At 47.9% G+C, this 22,980-nt stretch overlaps 1 protein-coding gene across 1 annotated transcript in view; it reads left to right on the top strand.

Moving 5' to 3' along the window:
• Positions 1-22,980, top strand: part of RIPOR2 (RHO family interacting cell polarization regulator 2) — a 225,301-nt gene that overhangs the window by 194,311 nt on the left and 8,010 nt on the right. The window contains exons 15-22 of the mRNA XM_077769590.1: positions 6-308; positions 2,529-2,713; positions 5,432-5,603; positions 8,365-8,500; positions 10,312-10,473; positions 11,573-11,731; positions 14,382-14,584; positions 20,392-20,475. Of these exons, the coding sequence (XP_077625716.1) occupies positions 6-308; positions 2,529-2,713; positions 5,432-5,603; positions 8,365-8,500; positions 10,312-10,473; positions 11,573-11,731; positions 14,382-14,584; positions 20,392-20,475 (1,404 nt within the window). The remainder of the gene's footprint in view (positions 1-5; positions 309-2,528; positions 2,714-5,431; positions 5,604-8,364; positions 8,501-10,311; positions 10,474-11,572; positions 11,732-14,381; positions 14,585-20,391; positions 20,476-22,980) is intronic.

Below are 22,980 nucleotides of genomic sequence, written 5' to 3' on the forward strand. Positions count from 1 at the left end.
CCGAGGCGCTCCTGCGCGAGTCGGACGAGGCCTCGGAGCTGAAGCCGGTGGAGCTGGACACTTCGGAGGGAAACCTCACGAAGCAGCTGGTGAAGAGGCTCACGTCGGCCGAGGCGCCGGCGGCCGCGGACCGGCTGCTGTCGGAGGGCTCCGTGAGCGGGGAGTCGGAGGGCTGTAGGTCGTTCCTGGACGGCAGCCTGGAGGACGCCTTCAGCGGGCTCTTCCTCGCGCTGGAGCCGCACAAAGAGCGCTACAAGGAGTTCCGGGACCTGAGCCAGGAGGTCAAGCATCTGGACGACATTCTAAAAGTAAGTGCCGTTTGGCTTGGAGCGAGGGACCTGAGGCCGCCTTCTGCTGAAAGTAGCCTAGCGTTTCCTTCTCATCCCGCCTCCCGGCGGGACCGCTAGGTAACCGCCCTTTGCGTGGCCCCGCCCTTCCAACCCCCGTAGCGCGCGTCAGTTTTCATTTCCCTGCAACAGACGGACGCTCCTGAGATGATCAGGACGGCGGTTAAACGCGCGGAGGAGCGTCTGAGCTCCTCACTGCAGCCCCAGGTGGCAAACGGAAGCACTTCGATGATCATAATGGGGTTGAGATGCTACTGGATCNTTTGTCCCCAAGGCAGACGAGACCTCAGGCCCAGCTCTCCAGGTCCTCCAGTGCCCACGACGGACTAAGTCAGCTGTACGTACAGCTTCTGAGGGGACGCTCTGAATCTGCTTTCTATAAAACCTAACTCAGAAGCACCCGTTCAGGACCCGTGTGTGGATGCCGCTTGTCTAGGACTCCAGCAAAAACATCTTCTAACCCCTCAACAAGGTCTTACCTGCATAGTTGACTAGCTTTGCCTAGTGGGCAGAGGGTGTTCAATTTAAAGGCACAACTGGCCCCACCTGTAGCAGATGCCTTCGAGAAAGCAAGTGGGGATACCAGTTCCCATTGCCAGACATCTAGATGGCTGAGACGTAGCTGGCTCCACCTGTAAACACTTAGCGACCCATCTGTGAGTCTTATAAAAACCTGGTGGTCACAGATTTCTTTCCAGAGTATTATCTCAGACTGCGGCTGTTCCAAAAACGACCCTGCCTCTAAAATCCTTAACCATCTATCCCTTTTGTTATGATTGATAGGTAAACGCATCCACACTGCGCAAGGTCAAGTTCAGCAGATAGCTAGTTAAGAAAGAAGACCCTAGTGGTGGGCTGAGTCTGGGCTGGCTCCTTCTGTCTGTCTGAGATTGAAAACAGCATTCGAGTTGAGGTCTGGGGCAAGTGGCTTTGGATCCAGCCAGAATTAAAGCGTCAGCTGGACAAAGCTTTCTCTTTTCTCCCCCCCTTCACATTCCTAGGATGCTAACGCCTCTTGAGGATCAGAAACTAAATGATGCTGCCCCTGGGACGGAGATCACTGAGGGGAATGAAACAACTCTGATTTAAAAGACCGAAAGACGGTTTCCCCTGTGCTTTTGTGCCATCTTGAGTGTCAGAGACAGCTCTCTGCGAGGCGCTGCCCGCCTTGTGTTACGAAGTCAGCAAGGAGTGCCTAAGTGGATGGAGGACATGTAGTTCTTCTGACTCCCAAGACTTGTCCCGTTCAGTCCACCCCAGCATCCGTCCTCTTGAATATTTGGAAGGACTTCTTTCCATCTCTGTGCCCATAGCAGCTGGTGTTACTCTGTTCGTCTTGCTTCTGTCTGTGTCGAGCAATACAGAATTCTCCAGGCCCCAGGATGGGTTGGCCCACAGTATCCCAGGGCCCAGTCAGGGAAGTGACAGGATTTGTTCCGTAGAGGAAGCAGGGATCCATCTTGCTATGTCTGTACCCTTCCTTTTCTCCTTGACGCTCAAAGAAAATGATATGCCGTGAATGTAAAATTAATATTGGAGTCTGCTTACCTTGGGAGTTTGAGTTAGGTCTGAGTTTGGGTAGTTTTCTATTTCTGGGGTTGGTTTTGTTAATCCTTTAGCATAGGATCCTTAGGCAGCCAGCTCCTGTCCCAGACGGTGCAAACGTTGCCACGTGGCATTGCAGATTGGCTACTATTTGGCGTAGATGCCATGACTCTTTAGATTTGTCTGCTGGCTGTATTTTCTTTGGGGTTGAGCTCTAGGCTGAGGGGCATGGCAGTTCCGTTTCCCAAGGCTTTCTGGGTTGTAATGTTCTCTAAACCATTCATTCTAAAACGTTCAAGCAGAAGTAGAGAGAATCCTGTAAAGGCTCCCAGTGCGCCCATCCCCCGGCTTCCATGATGTCAGCTCATGGCCAGTGTCGTTTCGTCTCTTCTTCTCCCTGCTTATTTCCCTCCAGATTATCTTGGAACGAATCCCAGATACTGTATCATTTAATTCACTGTTGTAGTTTTTTTTTTTAATATGAAGATTTTAAATGCATTTTTTAAAAATACCAACCACAACAAAAAATAAAAGCTTGGAACAAAGAAAAGTGTCGCATCTCAGATCGAGTGTTGCCTGTGCCATTTCTGCTTCTGGATATGTTGACCTTCTCCCCGATGCCTTCTGCCTTTGCAGTGTAAGCCAGCCGGAAACCACAGCCGGTCTTCCAGTTTAAGTCTTACAGTCGAAAGTGCTTTAGAAAGCTTTGATTTCCTGAACACCTCTGATTTTGACGAGGAGGAGGAGGATGGTGATGAGGTTTGTAATGTTGGAGGAGGCACGGACTCGGTATTTTCAGACACCGAGACGGAGAAAAATAGGTAAGTGTGAAGTTAGCATCTGCTTACCTTTCTTCTGAACAGTGGTTCTTTGTTACTCTCCGATGGGAGCTGTGCACATCCCAAGGAAGAGAAAACTCCCTGCATGAATGACTAGTTGGCTTTCAATTCCCTTTCATTGGCAGGGGCCATTTTTAAATCTTGTTCACCTCTTCTGTGCCACTCAAGGGAAAATGAATCGCTTTTCTTCATTAGAAAGGAAGGGAACACTTTTGTATGGGCATGTGTGTATGTGTGTGTGTACATTTTGTGTACACGTATATCTCGGAGGCTTCAGGGGTCGACAACTTGCCTCCAGTGTAATTAATTCCAAATTACCTAAGCATGCTGTGTGTCTGGAGAACTCTTAATGGATGGTCCATGTGGACCTGGTTCCCTGGGTGTCTCATTTCTTATCTCTTCATCTTGTTGCACTTTGCTTTTTCCATCCTTTATCTCTTGCTCCCTTTAGCAAAGTAGCTGCACGTTAAGCTCATCAGTGCACATGCCCAGGCCAGGTTTAAGACCAGGGCACGCATTTGCCTTAGAATGTAACCAGGGGTGACCAATAACTGATAACAATTTCTGCTTCTGCAGCCCAACAGGTGGAGAATGAGGCTCTCTCTAGGGGGGGACGCGGAGGGTGGGGCAGTGGAAGGGAAGGGAAGATGAAGGCGAAATATTGTCACCTTCTCCATCAGGCCTCCTTGTACAGCCAGACCTCGTGTTTGGAACTAGAGTCTGGGGTCCATTTTGTAACTTCAGCAAAGCAAACCAATCACAGTAGAATATACTCCCCTTCATTAACTGTCAGAAACACACACATACACACACCCCTCTCCCAAAGCAAAGGGTAGATTCCCACCAGCTTTACTTTTGCTGTGTTATATAAACAGGTTTTCAGGTTACACCTTCACAAACCTCTCTGCGGGTGATGTTATGTCAACGTTTTTGAGTTTTCTTGTTCCTGGAGGCTTTCTTCTTCCAAAACCAGGAAGAGAAAAAGTGAGAACTAGGATTTATCCTTTGAGCAAAGTGAGGACACAGCAAACAAAAGTTACTCAATGAGTGTAATGTTCAAGGGATGCCCCTGCCTCCTATGCTGAGATTTCTCTAAATTGAATTTGTGAAATGCTGCGAAATCAAAAATCTGTCTCCTCATTACATGATATGTCAGAGTCAGACATCAGTCTAAGCTGCATTCTTCTTGGTCTCAGAAGCATTTTAGCAGCAAAAACATGATAGGTTTTATACATTTTATAGAACATTGATATTAAATTGACTAAATCGATCAACTTTAGTATATGTTATCAGTGGTATTAGGGAAAATCATGAAAATTGTGTTTGTTTTATTTATTTTTTTAAGTTTATTTTGAGAGAGAGTGCAAGAGGGGGAGGGGCAGAGAGAGAGAATTGCAAGCAGGCTCTGTACTGCCAGCACAGAGCCCGATGTGGGGCTTGAACTCATGAGACTGTGAGATCATGACCTGAGCCAAAACCAAGAGTAGGACGCTTAACCGACTGAGCCGCCCGGGCGCCCCTGTGTGTGTGTTTTAAAGATGTGCTGATCCCCTGGACACAAGCCGAGTGCTTTCCCCTTGGAGGCGAGTGTGTGTTGGAGTAAAGTGTCCAGTGCCTCTTAGCTCGGGTGCACCATCTTTTTAAATCATGGAGGCTGGGGGCCGTGAGCCTGGAAGCCAGCAGCTGCCCTGTCCCTGCCTAGCTGTGCGAACAGGACACAGTGGGGAACATCTCTGACAGTGAGTCCTCCCACGTGTGAAATGGGACAGCTATTCCCTTTTTTCCACACAGATTAATTTTAAGAACAAAACTGGATCATAGAATCAGCAAATTTATTTGTAAATGTAAGTGCCCGTCGTGATCCCCGCTTTAAGACAGTTCAGCAGCGGGGTGTCAGCAAGGCAGGAGAGGCGGAACCAAGCTCCGCTTCGAAAGAGTCAAATAAACAAACCCTTTCAGCCTTTGTCTGGGATAGAACATCATACCTCCTCTTGGCAGTTTTCCTTTTTCCTTCTCTTCTAGTAGCAATTGACCTGAGGCCAAGAAAAAGCCTTGACATTATTTCTTAATGGATTTGCTCTTGGGAAACCACAAAAATAGAGGACAGTTTAATCCCAGGAAATTTGGCAAAGCGCCCCACCCACAGAGCAAGAAAGTGTAACAGGTGCACCGTGAAAGCATGTTTCAAAGACTCCTTGGTGAGCCCGCTTTACAAATGGTTCGCTGTTGGGGCACCTGGGGGCTCAGTCTGTTAAGCGTCTGACTTCGGCTCAGGTCATGATCTCGCAGGTTGTGAGTTCAAGCCCTGCGTCAGGCTCTGTGCTGACAGATCGAAGCTTGAAGCCTGGTTCAGATTCTGTGTCTCCCTCTCTCTCTGACCCTCCCCTGTTCATGCTGTCTCTATCTCTCTCTCCAAAATAAATAAACATTAAATAATTTTTAAAAAAAAAAAAAGTGGTTCACTGTGCTTGAGAAGCAAACTCTGGAAGTAGTTTGTTTCCATGAACTTTTAATACAGCACATTGGTGACTGGGCTGAATCAAGAAGTAGCTTTTGAGAGGTATCTCAGTTTTCCCAGGTAGGCTAGCAACAGCCTCTTTACAGTGGGTGCTGCTTGGGGCCTCCTGGGAGCTTCGTTGGGTTGACCTGGGGTTTCCCTGCTGAAAAGAAACCACTAACGCGCTCCCCGTCCTGCTTCAGCCCTTGCAGGTCAGTACACGCAGAGGCCAGGGGACACCTGAGCGAAGCACTGACGGAGGACACAGGAGTCGGGACGAGTGTGGCCGGAAGCCCCCTTCCGCTGACCACAGGCAACGAGAGCCTCGACATCACCATTGTCAGGCACCTCCAGTACTGCACCCAGCTCGTTCAGGTGGGTGTGGGCGTGGGCGGGGCGGCCGCGCTTGTCTCAGAGCCCAGGCTCTGTCTGCACCCAGCTCGTGTGCTGCCTTTTTTCGGTTTTGCCAGATTGATGAAACTTCAGGAATAAGAGAACAATCCTGCTTTGATTTGGGCCAACTCAAAAGTTCCGATGGCCATGGCCATCCTTCCTGAACCCTGGGTTTTCTGTCTTAAGACCTAGCTCTCTGCGCTTGAACATATAATGGGTTAGCTGTAGATTTCAAATCATTTACTAAAGGAGAAGAGTAATGTGACTAAGGGAAAAAAATGTATTGAGCTGTCAACAAATGCATGGACTTCGAAAGCCAGTGTCACTGAGCATCCGGGGATGGGAACGTTGCCCCACCACCCGGACAGCTCCAGGCCGAACGCCGCAGAAGGGAACCGCGGTTTCCCAGGTCTTGAATTCATCGCCAGGTAGCTCTCGTGCCGAGACACCCTGGGACTTGTTTTTCTTCTCATTTCAGGCTGTTTACCAGTGAAACTTTTGCCACAGTGAAGCAAATGTTTTGAAATTCTTTGCTTGTAGGAAGCGTGGTAGCTGTCGATGCAGGAAGCTGGTTAGCTGTCGGGAACAGTGTCCCCCACCCCCACCCCCCGAGCATCTCCTTAAATGCTTCCTCCTCGCCTGGTTGCTGGTCTTCTCCATCCTGTTTGCACATGGGGCGAACAGGTTAAGAACGTGAAAGTGAATGTGTAATGGTTTTCGGGGGGATTGACCAGGCAGGAAGGATGCAAATAAATAAGCAAGCAAGCAAGCAAGCAAGCATGCTCCTAGGAGCATGGGATCAAGTGGAAGACAAGAGGCAGGGTGAGGAGGAAGGGGTTCCAGGGAGGCCAGAAGTGGGTTAGTGTGCTTTTCCCATAATACACTTGTGATGAGATGGAGAATGTGCTTTTCCTCCACGAACAAACCACCCCAGAGTCACCTCAGACACTGTGGGAAACTGGTTGGCAATTATGACCCTTACCACTAGGCTGGCCACCATCCCAGTTGATCCCTTCTGTTGACTGTTGAGTTTGCAAGCCATTTACTGACAACCAATCTGGCAGAAGGTGCAGTGGTTTTTTGGGGGGTTTTTTTCCTGACCAAAACGTGAAAGGACTGTTGTTTGCTTGTAACTATTTTCTGTCCAACCACTTGAATAAGTCTGTTTTCACAATTCTTTGTCCTTGCGGAGCCTGATTCTGCGCTGAGCACACTACCTATTGGCATTGTAGAGGTAAAGTCATTATTTTGTGACATAAGAGAATCCTCTTCCATGAAGGAATGGACATTTTCTCTCAAAGACTAATTGACAAGCAGTATTCAGTGCAGTGNCCATTGTAGAGGTAAAGTCATTATTTTGTGAGACAAAAGAGAATCCTCTTCCATGAAGGAATGGACATTTTCTCTCAAAGACTAATTGACAAGCAGTATTCAGTGCAGTGCGGTTCATGAGTTCAAGCCCTATGTCAGGCTCTGCGCTGACAGTCCACAGATCCTGTTTGGGATTCTCCCCCTCTCTCTGCCCCTTCCCTGCACGCTGTCTTTCTTTCAAAAAAAAAATAAGTTTAAAAACTTAAAAAAATATTCAGTGCAATGTTCTTCCTGATACTCAGACCATGGTTATTACAAGTCAGCCCCTCTGTGGGGAAAATCACCAAAAAAACAAAAGTGATAGATGTAAAGATGTAAAGGATTAAGGATTAGAAACTTAATTTCAAACTCACACCCACTGCTGAAGTGGTGAGCTTACATCTTCATTTGGTATGTAATTGCAAAGGGGTAAAAACAGGCATCACATGAGAACCATACATTATGCCTAAAATCAGTTCACTTTTACTGTATTTACTTGTTTGAAAGGCATCAGCACATAGTTGCTACACTAGGCTTCTGAGCCTGGAAATCCTATTTGTATAGAGTCTACGTGGTTGACACAGTGGAAGATGGTAATACAGGTCAGCACCCTGTATCCAAGCCTACCAGGTGACTGGCACAGGTCTCTGGGGCACACAGAAAGGACTAGAACCTTCAGGCAGCAACTGACTTCTGTCTTATCCACTCTCGTGCCCTTTACTCTTGTGACCTGCACACAAGTGAAATCAGTTACTATTTATGTGGCCTCAGGCATGCTACTGGACTTCTCTGTGCCTCAGTTTCCCCAGGAGTAAAGTGGAATATCAACAGTAACCACCTCATAGGGTGGTTGTGAGAAGTAGCATGAGCTAATATATGGGCCTCGACCAGTGCCTGGTACATAATCAGCCCTCATTAATTAGAAGGAGAAAGCCTTGATTATAATCATGATTATTATAGCACGTGTTCTTAATTTCCAGCTTGAAAACAAGGAAATAAATCCATGCTGTGAAAAATTACTACTTGTAAAATAAATCTCTTTTTCTGTTAGCACACAGATAAGCAGCCTAAATATGCCTTCAAAGTTTCAAAGAGGATTTACAGATCCACAGTACGTGAAAGGAAAGGCAACTTGATAATAACCTTATAGCTCTATTCCTGAAAAATTTCCAGAATCTATACGGGCACGGAAAAAGTTTAGAGCAACAAAAACATGTGTGATTTCATCAGGTGTGGTAATTGGCACGGAATGAGGGATGTTCTCAGACCGGAACAGGACACATGGAGGTGTATTTAGCATGACTGCTGTGTTAGGAAGGATGACATTGGGTCGGGAAACCTCCATCGACAACAGTGGACAAAATTGACACCGCAATTTTGTTTGTTTTATCAGCAAATTGTTTTCTCAAGCAAAACCCCATTTGTGGCGAGCAATCTCTTGGAGAAGCTTTCTAGGCAAGTCCAAGTGATGGAGAAGCTGTCAGCCGTCAGCGATGAGAACATAGGGAACATCAGTTCCGTCATCGAAGGTAAGCACGTGCACATCACCCTCCATCCACTGGTGGCCACTTGGCCACCGGCCCACTCTTCGCCTGTATCTCTTCCTTGCTCTGTCAGGACAGCAAGAAGGCATAAATGAAGGAATGTCCCCACCCTGGTGTGATCTCAATAACACCAGTCTCAGCCTTCAGAGTCAAACTGGCAGACACATAGGGCCAGCCCTCCAGCTCCGGACATCAGACGCTGGTATATAAGCAGAAGCAGCATCCGCCTCACAGGCAGTTTCACAGACCTTTTCTGCCAGGGCAGTTCCATTTGGGGACAGGTGATCAGGATTATCCCTGCGCCGTGGAGCCAGTGAAGACAGCTCCCACAGCAGTCGACAGCCAAATGCAAGATCGTCCATAACTCTCCTTGGAAAAGGTAGAAATATGTGGACTTGCGGGCTCTCAGGAAAGTCCCTGGTTCCAAGAGTGTTAAAATGGAGAACTTGACGTGAAGAAGATGCCTTTGAACTTGCGTGGTGTGGCTACAGAGCTCTTTAGTAGAGACAGGAGTTTGTGTCTTTGATCACAGCAGCTGACCTGTGGAGGTAGTGGAGCGCCAGACTCTTCTCTGAGCCGCTCAGATGCAGCCTAGAAGAGAACTCCCTGTCGGTTCCTGATTTAGATTTCCACTTCCTGTGTCTAGTCGTCCTAGGAGCCGGTGACCTTGGCAGGTGTCCGAGAGGCATAAAAGGGGGCAGAACACTTAGGATGCGAGCAGCTCGGGTCCTTCCTGCTCCCAGGCACCTCCTCATGGCCAGGGCCGCACACAAGAGAAATGGTGACCGCACACAGCCTGGCATGGTGCGTGCGCCTCACCATTTCAGCCAGAGAGCCACGTGGGCAGTGTCACACTCCCCCAGCCCACATCCTGTCCTGTCCTGGCCCCTTCGGAAACATCTCCTGCAGGGCGATTCTCTGATCTTGTACCGGTGTCTGCAGGGAAGTTATGGGAGAGGAGATGATGAGAACATCTTCCCAGAGTAGAGCTGCTGGGTTTTCTCTCACCGAATGCAAACAGCTTTGCCTTTGCCATGTTTTCTTGGCTGCTCAGGCTGATGAGCGCCTGGTCATAACTTCCTTGTCCTTTGGAAAATCTGCTAACTACTGAGAAATCTTGTCATTCCAGTTAAAACCCACAGTCTTTAGGGGACGCCTGGATGGCTCAGTCAGTGGAGCAATGTGACTGTGGATCTCGGGGTCATGAATCCAAACCCCATGTTGGGTGTGGAACCTACTTTAAAAAACGTAGGGGCACCTGGGTGGCTCAGTCAGTAAATGTCCAACTCTTGATCTCACAGTCATGGGTTCGAGCCCCACATTGGGCTCTCTGCTGTCAGCACAGAGCCTGCTTTGGATCCTCTGCCCCCACCTCTCTCTCTGCCCCTCCCCCTCTCTTTCTCTTGAATATTAAAAAATAAACATTTAAAAATTATTTTAGGGGCTCCTGGGTGGCTCAGTCGGTTGAGCGTCCAACTTTGGCTCAGGTCATGATCTCACAGTTTGTGGGTTCAAGCCCCGCATCGAGCTCTGTGCTTACAGCCAGCTCAGAGCCTGGAGCCTGTCTTCGGATTCTGTGTCTCCCTCTCTCTCTGACCGTCCACTGCTCACACTGTCTCTTTCTCTCTCTCAAAAATAAAAAAATAAAACATTAACATTTTTTTTTCATTTTTTTAAAAACACAGTCTTTTTTTTAAAAAGAGGCCCCAGCAATGTCTGCCCCACCCCCACACAGGTGCATCTCTTCATGCACTTCATTCAAATATGTGTTGGGGGCTGGACTTGTTCTTTTCCAGCCATCCCAGAATTTCACAAAAAGCTGTCTTTGCTGTCATTCTGGACGAGGTGCTGTAGCCCAGTGGGGGTCTACCACAGCTCAGCAGACAGGGTGATGAAGCAGCTGGAAGCCAGCTTTGCCAGAACGGTCAACAGAGAATATCCAGGACTCGCAGACCCAGGTACAGGGCAGCGGTCTGTACAGAGGAAGATGTCTGCCATTTGGTTTGGGAGGGAGCCCTGGCGGGCTGGGAGGGAGACCTGGGAGGGAGCCCTGGCAAGCCCTTGCCACTTCCCCAGCCGCCGGCCCTGGAGACGAGGCTGGCTCTCCAGAGAAAACATCATCTAGCTATCGTCTACTCTAAGAAAAGAAAGACATCCAACATGTTCTAATTCAGAATCTCAGCAGTGGCTTTTAAAAACACTGTACGTCCAATGTTGTTTAAGTGACTGTATACATTTTTCATTAAATGTCACCAATAGAAGAGTGTTCCATGGTATAACCACTTGGGAAACACTGGCAATTCTACTAAAGCTAAATATACCCCTACCCTGTGATCCAGCAATTCCGCTCCTAAATATACCCCTACCCTATGATCCAGCAGTTCTGCTCCTAAATATACCCCTACCCAAGATCCAGCAATTCTGCTCCTAAATATGTCAAGCGAGATACATGTTTATAGTCACAGAAAAAGGTTCATAGCACCTTTCTTCACAAGAGCTGGAAATCAGAAACAGCTCAAATACCCACCAACAAGAAAATAAATGTGTGTGTGTGTGTGTGTGTAATATATATGTATACAGTACTGCGTATATAGTATCAGTCATACAATAGGGTATTACCAAGCAATTTTTAAAAAGAATAAACTACTATTGTAAGAAGCAATTTAGGTGAATCCCACAAATATTTTATTGAGTAAAAGGAACCAGATACAAACAGTATATACTGCCTAATCCCATTTATATGATGTTCAAGAACAGGTAACGCTGATTCATATTGATAGAACTCGGATTATTAGTTACCTGTGGTGGAGGTGGGGGCGGTCTACACTCTGGGAAGGGGGCATGAGTCAACCTGGTGGGGTGCTAGCAGTGTTCTGTTTCTTGACCAAACGCAGTTACACGGGTGTGTATACATGCGTCCAGTAACCAGACAGCTGCACGCTGAAGACCTCCTCGCACATACTGCGCTCTGCCGTGTAGCACGGTACAAAAACAGACAGGTGAGTGAATGAATGGTCACGGCTCTTGAAAGTGCTTTGTGTTTCTCCTTCCAAACAGTGTTTCGAACCCTGGTGTCCCAAATCCTGGACCAGGCTGAGCCTCTGCTCCCCTCCAGCCTCTCTTCAGAAGTCATCACTGTTTTCCAGTATTCTAGTTACTTTACCAGCCACGGTGTGAGCGACCTAGAGAGCTACTTGAACCAGCTGGCCAAGCAAGGTGGGACATGTTCTCTCACTGCAGTTGTGGCGGCTCGATTTGGAGTGAGCTCTGGTCTTGTGAGTTTTAGTTTTTAGTGCTGGTAACCATTTCTTCCCCCAAATCAACAGCTGGGATGAGATCAGCCTTTTCAACGATTTCTGGATCCTTAAGAGTAGTGAGCCTCTTGGCAGTGAACCAGGGATTTACTGAGAGCATCCCAATCACCTGGCAAGGGTATGACATTGACAAGCTGATTTAATGATATAATTTTCTTCATTAATGGAGTTGCCATTTGTGGGATCAAGCCTACAGGCAGTAGTGTTTTATGTTGCCCTTTTTGGTGACGCTTTCACAATAATCAGCAGTGGGGTTCACGAGAAGGCAGATGGGGTGACGTGTTGGTCAGGAAAGGTGAGAAGATGGAAAACCAAACCTCAGGCTGTGTCTCCAGGGAATGTGAAGAATGGGCACCCATATAATGGAGTGGCATGAAGCTCATTATCGCCTTCACTCCCATGTGCTGCTTCACATGTTAGAAATAAAATAAGCACCTGCAGTGAGGGGAAAACTCTTTGGGAGCACAGCCAGGCAGTGAGGAGCTGGGTTCTGGTTCCCAAGTCTGCACTCTGTAAATCCACCCAGATGTCACCACTGCCAAGGAAAGGGGATGGGAGTGCAGTGTGTTCGTTACAAGTAGACAGGTTGGCTCAGCACCAGACTCAGCTCTTCCTTCCAGAACGTTGAACCCTGCACTGACATGTCCATCCCAGGGAGAAGGAGCACTTTCTCCCCCACCCAGTGCCAAACCTACCAAAACACAGGAGAACCTGTGTAGCCCTCATGAGGAGCAGACACTGGTCCAGAGTTCTAGAAGGAGAACGGAGGCAGGAGACCACAGGATCTCACTGTAGGAGAGTCTTCCTATCTTCTCTAAGTTTGCAACTGTCTAAAGCAGCTTTCTGAGTAAAGTTCTATGCTGCTCAAGTGACATCATTGGCAGTTGACATCTCTGAACCTCTCTCCCAGCCCCCCCACGGTCCCAGGGAAGATGTACCTACTCTCCAGTAGGAGTGGAAGATGACTGTAGAAGAAACCCTAATCTTGTACCTTCTTTCTTAATTTTTTTTTAGTCTTTATTTTTGAGAGAGAAAGCACAAGCAGGAGAGGAGCAGAGAGGGAGACACAGGATCTGAAGCAGGCTCCAGGCTCCGAGCTGTCAGCACAGAGCCTGATGCGGAGCTCGAACCCACAACTGTGAGATCACGACCTGAGCAGAAGTCGGACAGTCAACCGACTGAGCCACCCAGGCGCCCCAATACTTGTCTTTTTTCCTTCTTCTTCCATTAGATAAGAAAAAGGCCTTCATTATTTTTTTAATGTTTATTCATTTTTTGAGAGAGACAGAGCATGAGTGGGGAAGGGGCAGAGAGAGGAGACACAGAATCTGAAACAGGCTCCAGGCTCTGAGCTGTCAGCACAGAGCCCAGCGTGGGGCTCAAACTCACTAACTGCAAGATCATGACCTGATCCGAAGTTGGACGCCTAACTGACTGAACCACCCAGGCTCCCCCTTCCTCATTATTTTAAAAAAAGAAAAAGACTAGAAAACAAAAAAGTACACCCAACAATATTCAGATCACCTATTATCTTGTTTTTAAAATTTAATATATTTTTAGTTGGATATGCGTGGATTTGAAATTTCAAAATTGTGATGACCTATTATAGAGTATTATATCCTAGCTTTTATTTGACATCATATCTCATGTTATTTTTTGAAACTTTTTTAAAAAAAGTTTTGTAGTTTCCCTGCATTTGGATGCATGCAAATATAGTTGGTTACTGTTAAACAGGTCGTTTTCCATCATTTGTTTGTTTTGTTGTATACATAATACTGTATGGAGACGTTGTGCTATGCTGTTTATTTATAAAGCAGTTTAGTTATAAAGAACATCCCCAGTGGGAGAAATAGGAAATTAAAGCCAAGAAAAAAAAAAAATCTCGAAAATTCACTAACGTGTCCATTGTATAGAGGATGCTGTCTTCCTATGGATACAAATTGTAGGTTATTGTTTCCCATCTGTACCGACCAGATATGCTCTTATCCTAATGTTTTGGTGGCTAATAGATGCCTGTACTGAATACCTTGTTAGGGATCAGAATATGTTCTTTGGTCATGGAACATTGTCCATTTGTCCAAACGGGACTCAGATTTTTATTTTTTTATCATATGTCCACATTCCAACCCACCAACTGGATTTCATCGGGGCCCAGGTGCCCGCATGCAGACAGAGAGAATGTCAAGCTGGGCTCCCTTGGGGCTAGCGGATTGCCAGAAGGGTGTAGCTCAAAGACAGATGGACAACAGAGTTTGCTCTCATCAAGAAGACTTTAGAAAGTGTTTACTTGTATATTCGCTATATATTTTTACATTTGACTATTTAATACATCTAGAAGTTATTTTAATGGCCATACGAGATGGAGATTGCCTTAATGGAGTTGTTTGAATCATGCCCTGTTCTCACGAATTGGAAACATCACCTTCATCACATGCTGACTCTGCATACTCAGGTCTGCAAAGTATGGGACTATGTATACTTGAGTCTTAATTTTTAGTGAGTGTGTTACCTTATGATCAGAAGGTGAATCTCACTTTCTTTTCACTCTTTAGTTTCCTTGATTCAGACTCTGCAGTCGCTAAGAGATGAGAAACTGCTCCAGGCCATGAGTGACCTTTCTCCCGGCAGCCTCTCGGCCCAGCAGGAAGTACTCGGGACCCTGGCCATGCTGCTGACTGGGGATGACCAGCAGGCGCGTGAAGCTGGAATGCTGTACTTGGCCGCAGCCTCCAGAAATGAGCACTTCAGGGAAAAGGTTAAGCCCCAAACCATGGCATCAGGCCAGAAGTTTGTTTATTTTTCTGTCATTTACTATGAATATTTTGCCATATGTTTTTTATAAAAAATAATTTTCTTCTACCTATTAATAATATATACCCTGTATCACAATTTAAACCATAAAAATGTGCTGTAAATATTTGCCCCTAAGTCTAGCCCCCAGAGAAAACTGTTGAAGATTTGGTATATATTCCTTCTGATATTTTTCTATGCATATGCTAACATCTATAATTCTTTTTTCCTTTTTTTAATGTTTATTTTTGAGAGAGAGAGAGCACAAGCAGAGGGGGAGCAGAGAGAGAGCACAAGAAAGAAGAGGGGCAGGGAGAGACGTAGACACAGAATCTGAAGCAGGCTCCAGGCTCCCAGCTGTCAGCACAGAGACCGATGTGGGGCTTGAACTCACCATCTGTGAGATCATGACCTGAGCTGAAGTCAGACACTCAACCAACTGAGCCACCCAGGCACCCCTATAATTATTTTTTTTTCTTAAATAAGATCACACTGTTCTGTTGCATAACTGATTATTTAAATGCAATTGACCATGGCTACTTTCCATGTTAGAACATGTTCATTCTATGTGATGGATTAATGTGCATCTCAGGGCAGGGACATTCTGTAATTTATTCTCTTTTTCTGTATTGATGGGCCTTTGTGCACCCAGCTCTGATAAATACCACAGTGAGCGTACATGCACACATATTTCATGAGTAGTTTGACATCAAATCATCAAACTATTGAGTCAAAGAACAAGATTATTTTTTATTTTAAAAGCTATTGCTCCTTTTTTCCAGGGAAGAGGCGGTTTCCCTCCTTCTTGGCTTTAATTTAGTACCAGCCACGTGTGACAGGCATCGGCAATTCAGGCACACGGGGGCCCCATACAGACAGCAGCCCCGGTCCCTTTTATAATCTGAACAGTTGTTCCAAAAAACAGCTCACGCCAACCCTCAGATCAGCTCAGTAAAATTAAACTTGGCCCCTTCTTGACTTGGGAAAGGTCAGTGTTGACAGCTGAGAAGAGCTTAACTTTCTGAGCGTTAGCCACGCTAGGGAATGTGGGATGTTTGTGTCCTCACAAGATCTCCCATTCGAAGGCCATTTGGGCCCAAGAGCAGGGACTTCGTATTGTTCTTCCCTACAAAGCTCCAGACTTTCACTGGGATCCACTCCAATGGCTGTTCTACAAGCCAGCCGTCCTCACTCTACTGAAGAGAGAGGAGGAAAGGTAAAGGCGTGTGGCCACTGCTGGAAGCAGCCTATACAGACAGACAGTCTTCTGTGAGCTGGGCCATGGTGCCCTTCGGTCATGACAAGGACTCATGGTCTAGCATGTCCTTAGAAAAGGCAGCCTGGGGCGCCCGGGTGGCTCAGTTGGTTAGGCGTCCAACTCTTGATTTCGGCTCAGGTCCTGATCTCACCGATAGGATGGAACCCCGCATCAGGCTGCACTAACAGTGTGGAGCCTGTTTGGGATTCTCTCTCTCCTCCTCTCTCTGCCCCTCCCCCACTTGCTCTCTCAGTTTCAAAATAAACGTTAAAGAAAATAAAAACAAAAAAAACAAAACACAGCAGCCACAGTAATTAGAACACAGCCCTTCTTTGGCTCTTCTGTATGTGCCTTCTACTTTCAGGACACATGCCACAGGCTCTCTCTTTATTCCAGTTCAGTTCTCTTTGTTACTAATGCCCTTGGATTCATTTTCCATGACAGAGCCTTCCCTTGCCAATGGCTTAGCTGATACACTAGTTAAGAAGCTAGAAACTTAGGTGCCCCTGAGAAATGTTGGGCCCACCCTGCCCAGACCTTGAGTTCTTTCCATTTTTTCCTATATGAAATAGCAAACATTGCAACATTAATTCTGTACTCAACATGTGAAGGGCTAAAGCAAATATAAAAATATCTGGGTGAGAGCTAGTGTTTCCATAAATCTTCAACCTTCAAAAAACCATAGCTATTGAAACAAACTAAAAGTTGTAGATTGGTTCATTTTTGAGGCTTTTTACCCTCCCCCCACCCAAACAAGTAGAAGATACCTATTCTCCAGTTGTACCGTTGTGTTGGACGTCATTGTTTCTCCAGTCATCTGGGACTTGCCAGAGGAGACGTTCGCTGTCCTGTACAGTGACAGGGACTTCTTGTTTCACAGCACGCCTTCTCTTGGCTTTTTAGAACTCTTACTGATCCCCGGGCACCTGGGGGAATCAGTCAGTTAAGCATCTGACTTCGGCTCAGGTCATGATCTCGTAGTTCATGAGTTCCAGCCCTGCGCTGGGCTCTGTGCTAACAGCTTAGGGCCTGGAGCTGCTTCGGATTCTGTGGCTCCCTCTCTCTCTGACCCTCCCCTGCTCATGCTGTCTCTCTCTCAGAAATAAATTTAAAACATTTAAAAAATTTAAAAAAAAAAAGAATAAATACTAAAAAAAAAAAAGAACTCTACCAATCTGAATGTCACAGCAGCCACCTCTACCTGGGCCACCACTCAGACTCCAGTGAGCAAGATACCACTCACGTGTCCTGTGAGATGGTTGGTGTATGTCTGCAAGGCACAGGGAGTGCCGGATGCTTCCTCAAGCCAGGAAGCAGCACGCGTCTCCCACTCAAGCCAGCAGGGTTAGGGGCTTCATGCTCACAGAAGTCCCATCCAGAGGTCATATCCCCAGGGAAGCCACCTGGGTGGCTCGGTTGGTTGAGTGTTCGATTCTTGGCTGGCACTCAGATCCTGATCTCACGATTCATGGGATCAAGCCCCTGTCAGGCTCTGTGCTGGCAGTGCAGGGCCTGCTTGGGGTTCTCTCCCTCTCCCTGTCTCTCGTCCTTCCCTGCTCAAGTATGCACACTTTCTCTCAAAAGAAATACATAAACATTCCCCCCCCCCCAAAAAAAATAAACCAAAACCAAGATCCAAGTACCAGCGGTATGGACTGACCGGGCCCACGTGCAGCATTTTATCCCTCTTGAATCAGTGTTACACAAACATGCCTGAGAGGAAGGACCACTTAAGTTGGTTTCGGCCAGTTAAGCCTTGGAATGTCTGGTTTGCAGAACGAGTGAAACTCTGGTTAGGTGGTTAAGGCTTGGAGGCTCTTAGGAGGAGTACAGGAGGGAGATGGACAGGGGAGAAGAGAGAAGCATCACGTGCTAAAGTTCATCCTCTTTATAATGTTCATAAGGGCTGGCCCTGGAGGCCAAAAGCCAATTGATAACTATGCAAAAGCCTAAGGGAAATGGGACATTTAGTATGATTGCTACTCACAACAGCCAAAGAGTGGAAACGGTCCAAATGTCCGTCAGCTGGCGAGCGCACAACTGCAGCCTGTCCCTACAGGGGACATTGTGCAGCGGACAAGGGACGAAACCCTGACTCGCGCCACAGCGTGGGGGAGCCTTGAGCACGCCTGGCTACGTGAAAGTGCAAGGCGCACAGGGCCATATGCTCTGTGACTCCGTTCCCACAATGTGTGCAGATGAGGCAAACCCAGAGAGGGAGGGATCGGTGGTTGCTAGGAGCTGGAGGGCAGAGGCCAGGGGCGTGACCCCAAAGGGTCCAGGATTTCTTTTTAGAGTGATGGAAATGACCCGGTCCCTTTCTCTTGGTACCACCTAAAAATAAACTTTATGATTAAAAACAAGAAAAGAAAATGATCTGGAATTAGGTGGTAGAGATGGTTTGTGAGTACATGAAAAACCACCGGGCCATACACTTGAAAGGGTGCATTTCGTGGCATGTGAATTACATCTCCGTGTTTGCGCACACCTGAGAATCCAGGCCGCGTCCCATCACAGCCGGGCGGGACCGTGACGCATTGGACGCCACTCCATGAGCAAACTCATCACCAGGCGCTCGGTTACGCTTTCAAGCTCTTCCGTCCAGGCACTGTGCTGATGGGTGCTCAGTAAGCACAGAATATCATTCTAGGTGCTGTAAGGAATCAGATAAATTTAAAAAACAAAAACCCCAAGGTCTTCATCTTTAGGGGGCGGCAGCATAAATGGAGTCACTATTGTAGCTTTCTCCCATAAACAAATATATGAATACACAGATGTGTATAAGAATGATGGTAATACCGCCGCTCTGTTTATTGAGGGCTTACTTTGTGCCACGGCCGGTTTTCAGTCCTGTACGTGTGTCACCACGTGGAAGATTCATAAAGCCCTGTGAGCGGCTTTCTATTCCCCCCATTTTGCAGATTAACAGACTATGGCACAGGAAGTTAAGTAAAATGCAAGAGGCACATGTGAGCAAGTTGAGGGGGTAGAAAATCGGCATAAACACAGGTGTGCCTAAGTAATGATAATTAGGCCAGCGTCAGTCACAGGACATCCGGAAGCTAGGAGAGAGCCGGTCACACAGTGGTTAGTGAAGGGGCCTGGCTCTTGAGCCAGTTTAAAAGATCATTGGTGTGGGGGGTTCAGTCCGTTAAGCATCTGACTCTTAATTTTGGCTCCGGTCATGATCTCACAGTCATGAGTTCAAGCCCTACATCAGGCTCTGTGCTGACAGCGTGAAGCCTGCTTGGGAGTCTCTCTGCCCCTCCCCTGCTCACACTCTTTGTCTCTCTCAAAAGTATATAAATACACGTAAAAGAAAAGATAACCGGGAAGGGGGTCTGTCACACGGGAGCAGCAGCAGCAGCAGGACACAGCACTGACTGCGGCAGCAGCGGCGGGGCAGCTGGGGGGAGCGGGAGACAAACCTGTAGGATCTGGAAAAGTCCGTGAGGAGGCGTCCCAAGCTGATGCGGAGCACAGACAGAAAAGGGGAGGCGCTCTGCTCATCTGAGGGAGAGGCTGGGAGGCGTGCTCACGGGGGAGGGGACACCACACAGGGGCACCACAGGGAAGCAGTCCCCTGTCGTTCGGTGCTAAGCAGCAGACATGTGGCAGCGGTGATCCAGGCATGAAAGAAAGACCTTGACGAGGCACGGCCGAGGCAGAGAGGCAAATCTAAGACGTAAAAGCTGTTGGGGCGCCTGGGTTGAGCATCTGACTCTTGGTTTCGGCTCAGGTCATGATCTCATGGATTGTGGGCTCAGGCCCCACATAGGGCTTCACGCTGACAGTGCAGAACCTGCTTGGGGTTTCTCTCTCTCTCTCTCTCTCTCTCTCTCTCTCCTCCCCCCCCAAAATAAATAAAACAAACTTTAAACAAAAGAAAGAAAAATAGAAGCTATTGAGAAAGAAATTAGCCTGGTAAAGATAAGAACTTATTTCTACGTTGAGATTTTTATGCAGAGCACCGTGTGCTACACATCGAACTCAGCACCACCTTTCTGCCCCTTCCCTGCTCCCTTTCTGCCGAATGCCTTGTTCTCCCTCAGCGTCCCGGCCAAAATCTAACCCATCCCTCCCCGTCTGGGTGGGGTGTCGTGTTCGTGCGCCCTGCCCTGGCACTTCGGAAGGTGGCCTTCTTCCACGCGACTCCCTTCGCACCTCATAGCCGCTGTGGAGACACAATTCCCCGCAGGCCCTTCCCCAGTCTAGCACCCGCACTAGACCTCAGGCCTCTCGAAAGCTGGGAACGCACCTGTGCACCTTCCCACTTCATATTCCACAGTGTGTGGCCTGGCACAGTAATCTATTGAATTCAGAGACCGTTCTTTCAGTAAACATGAATTTTTATGGATATTTTTTATGGATGGATATTTATGGATTCTTTTCTGCTCTGAGGATTGTACAAAATGTCTTGTCTCCTCTACGGTTTAGGTCGGGGAGTAAAAGTGATACCTCTACAACTGCAGCCTAATCAAAGTGTCCTCACGGGGTGCCTCCCTCTCTTCCAGGCCCTGCTCTACTACTGTGAGGCGCTGACAAAGGCAAACCTCCAGCTCCAGAAGGCAGCCTGCCTGGCCCTGAAAAGCCTGCAGGTAAGACCCAGCCCCAGAGGCCCCGACAGCTCAGCTCTGAGCAAGTCTAGGCCAAGTGCACACAACAGTTTTCTTCCCGTATTGGGAAGCACGTATCTTAACCTCCTTCACTGTGGAAACTGTATTTGTTGGGGTCTTTTCTTAAAAAAAAAATTCCTTAATGCTTATTTCTGAGAGAGAGAGAGACAGAGCGTAAGTGGGGGAGGGGCAGAGAGAGAGGGAGACACAGAATCCGAAGGAGGCTCCAGGCTCTGAGCTGTCAGCACAGAGCCCGGTGTGGGACTCGAACTCACTGACTGCGAGATCATGACCTGAGCCAAAGTTGGTAGCTTAAGTGACTGAGCCACCCAGGCGCCCTGGAGTCTTTTTTTAAAACAATAACTAAACGTGACTTTATTTTGTCAGAGTTGATAACTTTCAGAATGAAGTAATTATGGGTTTCAACAGCCCATACTTATATTTGAAACCAAATATGGGTTTCAAGCAGCTCACACTTTTTCTTTTAATGTTCATTTTTGAGAGAGCGTGCAAGTGGAGGAGGGGCAAGAGAGAGAGACACAGAGGGTCCGAAGCAGGCTCCTCGCTGATAGTGGAGAGCCCTGTGTGGGGCTTGAACCCACAATCCANATAATTATGGGTTTCAACAGCCTGCAGGTCAGTGTTAGAAAAGCATAGTTTATCCCAAAAAAGTTGATAGGATGATTTCACCAGTTTTTCTTGTGTACAAAAAAGAGCAAGGGCAAATAAAATTTGTAAGAAAATACTGAAATTCGGTGTGCCAATAAATTCCCAGATGCTTCCCCACAAGCTGCTTTAACAAGCAGCTCACACTTTTTCTTTTAATGTTCATTTTTGAGAGAGCGTGCAAGTGGAGGAGGGGCAAGAGAGAGAGACACAGAGGGTCCGAAGCAGGCTCCTCGCTGATAGTGGAGAGCCCTGTGTGGGGCTTGAACCCACAATCCACAAGACCATGACCTGAGCTGAAGTCAGACACCCATCGACTGAGCCACCTAGGCGCCCAGCAGCCCACCCATCTTGACTGTGTCGGGGGAGGTGGCACTGAGCAGTGACAGAGCTAACATGTAAATGGAACAAAGGCTGAGGAGTCCAGACATTAGAGGGTGTGCCTTTCGGGGCGCCCAGCTGGCTCCGTCTGCGGAGTTTGCAACCCGGAGTCGTGAGTTTGAGCCCCCAGTTGGGCATAGAGATTACTTAAGAAATTTAAAAAAGAAAGAGTTTGCCTTTCGATTGGAAAGATTTAATGTTCACCCTACCTTAAATCGTCAAAAATAAGACCAGTCACTCTTGAGAAAAGGATGAAGTCACACCTTCAAACTTGCTAAAATCTTGGATGGCCACGTGGGACAAGGGACTGCAGCCGAATGGGCATGAAGAGAGGGGTTAATTCTTTCAAAAGAGGATCTCGACCTGTGCAGAGAGACAGCTCCGAAACGTAGCCTGCCTTGTCACTTGCTGAAAAGTCCCCTTATGTGGCTGAGAGAGCCCACAGCGATTGCTGCGTATTTGAGTGGCCCCCCGGTGCCCGTGACTTCTCAGAGATGACGGGTGTGACACGGAGCTAATGGAAACAAAGACACCAGGGTACCGTGAACTGTGTCTGCTTCTGTGGCTTTGCGCAGCGTGAATGTGACCGTAAAAGCAACGGACTTGACTCTAGCACATCTCAAGTCTGGGAGCACCGATTCCTCTGTTTTTCTCTTTTCCTCCAGACAATACGGTCCTTTGTGCTGGACAAAACCCCTCTTTTTAAACCATCCCCAGCCCCCCAGCTCCTGAAAGGGGCTCTAGGCAGCATGGTGGGAAAAACAGTGTAGACTCAGGGTTCATCCACCCAAATCAATCAACTTTAGCCAACTTCTCAGGGAAAACCTCATCATCGTCGTCGTCATCATCATCATCATCATTGTTACTATAATTGTTGTTGCTTGGTTGATGCTAGCAGGCAGACATCACATTTTCCTGTTACCAAACTGGACACAAACTGGAGAGATGGAGATCCTCAAACCAAGGGGCCCCCAAAATTCGGGTCCCTCTTGTGTTTCTTTGGGCTAAGACAGCCTGAGGCCTGCAGGCCGCTCACGGCTGTTGACCCTCCTGACACGGGCACCAGGGCTCACTGAGCCTGGCTTCCTTCCAGGAGAGAGAGTCACAGTCTCGTGATCTGGTCCCTTAGCTCGTCAGAATGTCAGAGAAGCGTTGTTGTCTTGCCTCACGGGGAGCCCGGCGTGGTGGTGTCCGTGGAGACAGGCGCCAGGCCCTCCTCTGCCTGCGCACCCTCCCCCGTGTTCTCTGTCTTCTTCCCAGGCTAACAGCCCCCCGGCGCGTACCCCACTTGCTGCTGGCGTGTCACCCCCAACCGCACCCCTCACCCACCTCCAGCCCTCTGCACCTCGGTGGGGGGTGCAGCTCTTCAGTGCCCCCCCCACCTCACCCTCACACCCGGCCGCCCCCTCCCCCGTCTCTGTCCATGGTCTCCCCGCTCTG

This window comes from Crocuta crocuta, unplaced genomic scaffold (assembly GCF_008692635.1).
Source record: "Crocuta crocuta isolate KB4526 unplaced genomic scaffold, BGI_CrCroc_1.0 scaffold145, whole genome shotgun sequence".
Taxonomy (NCBI): domain Eukaryota; kingdom Metazoa; phylum Chordata; class Mammalia; order Carnivora; family Hyaenidae; genus Crocuta; species Crocuta crocuta.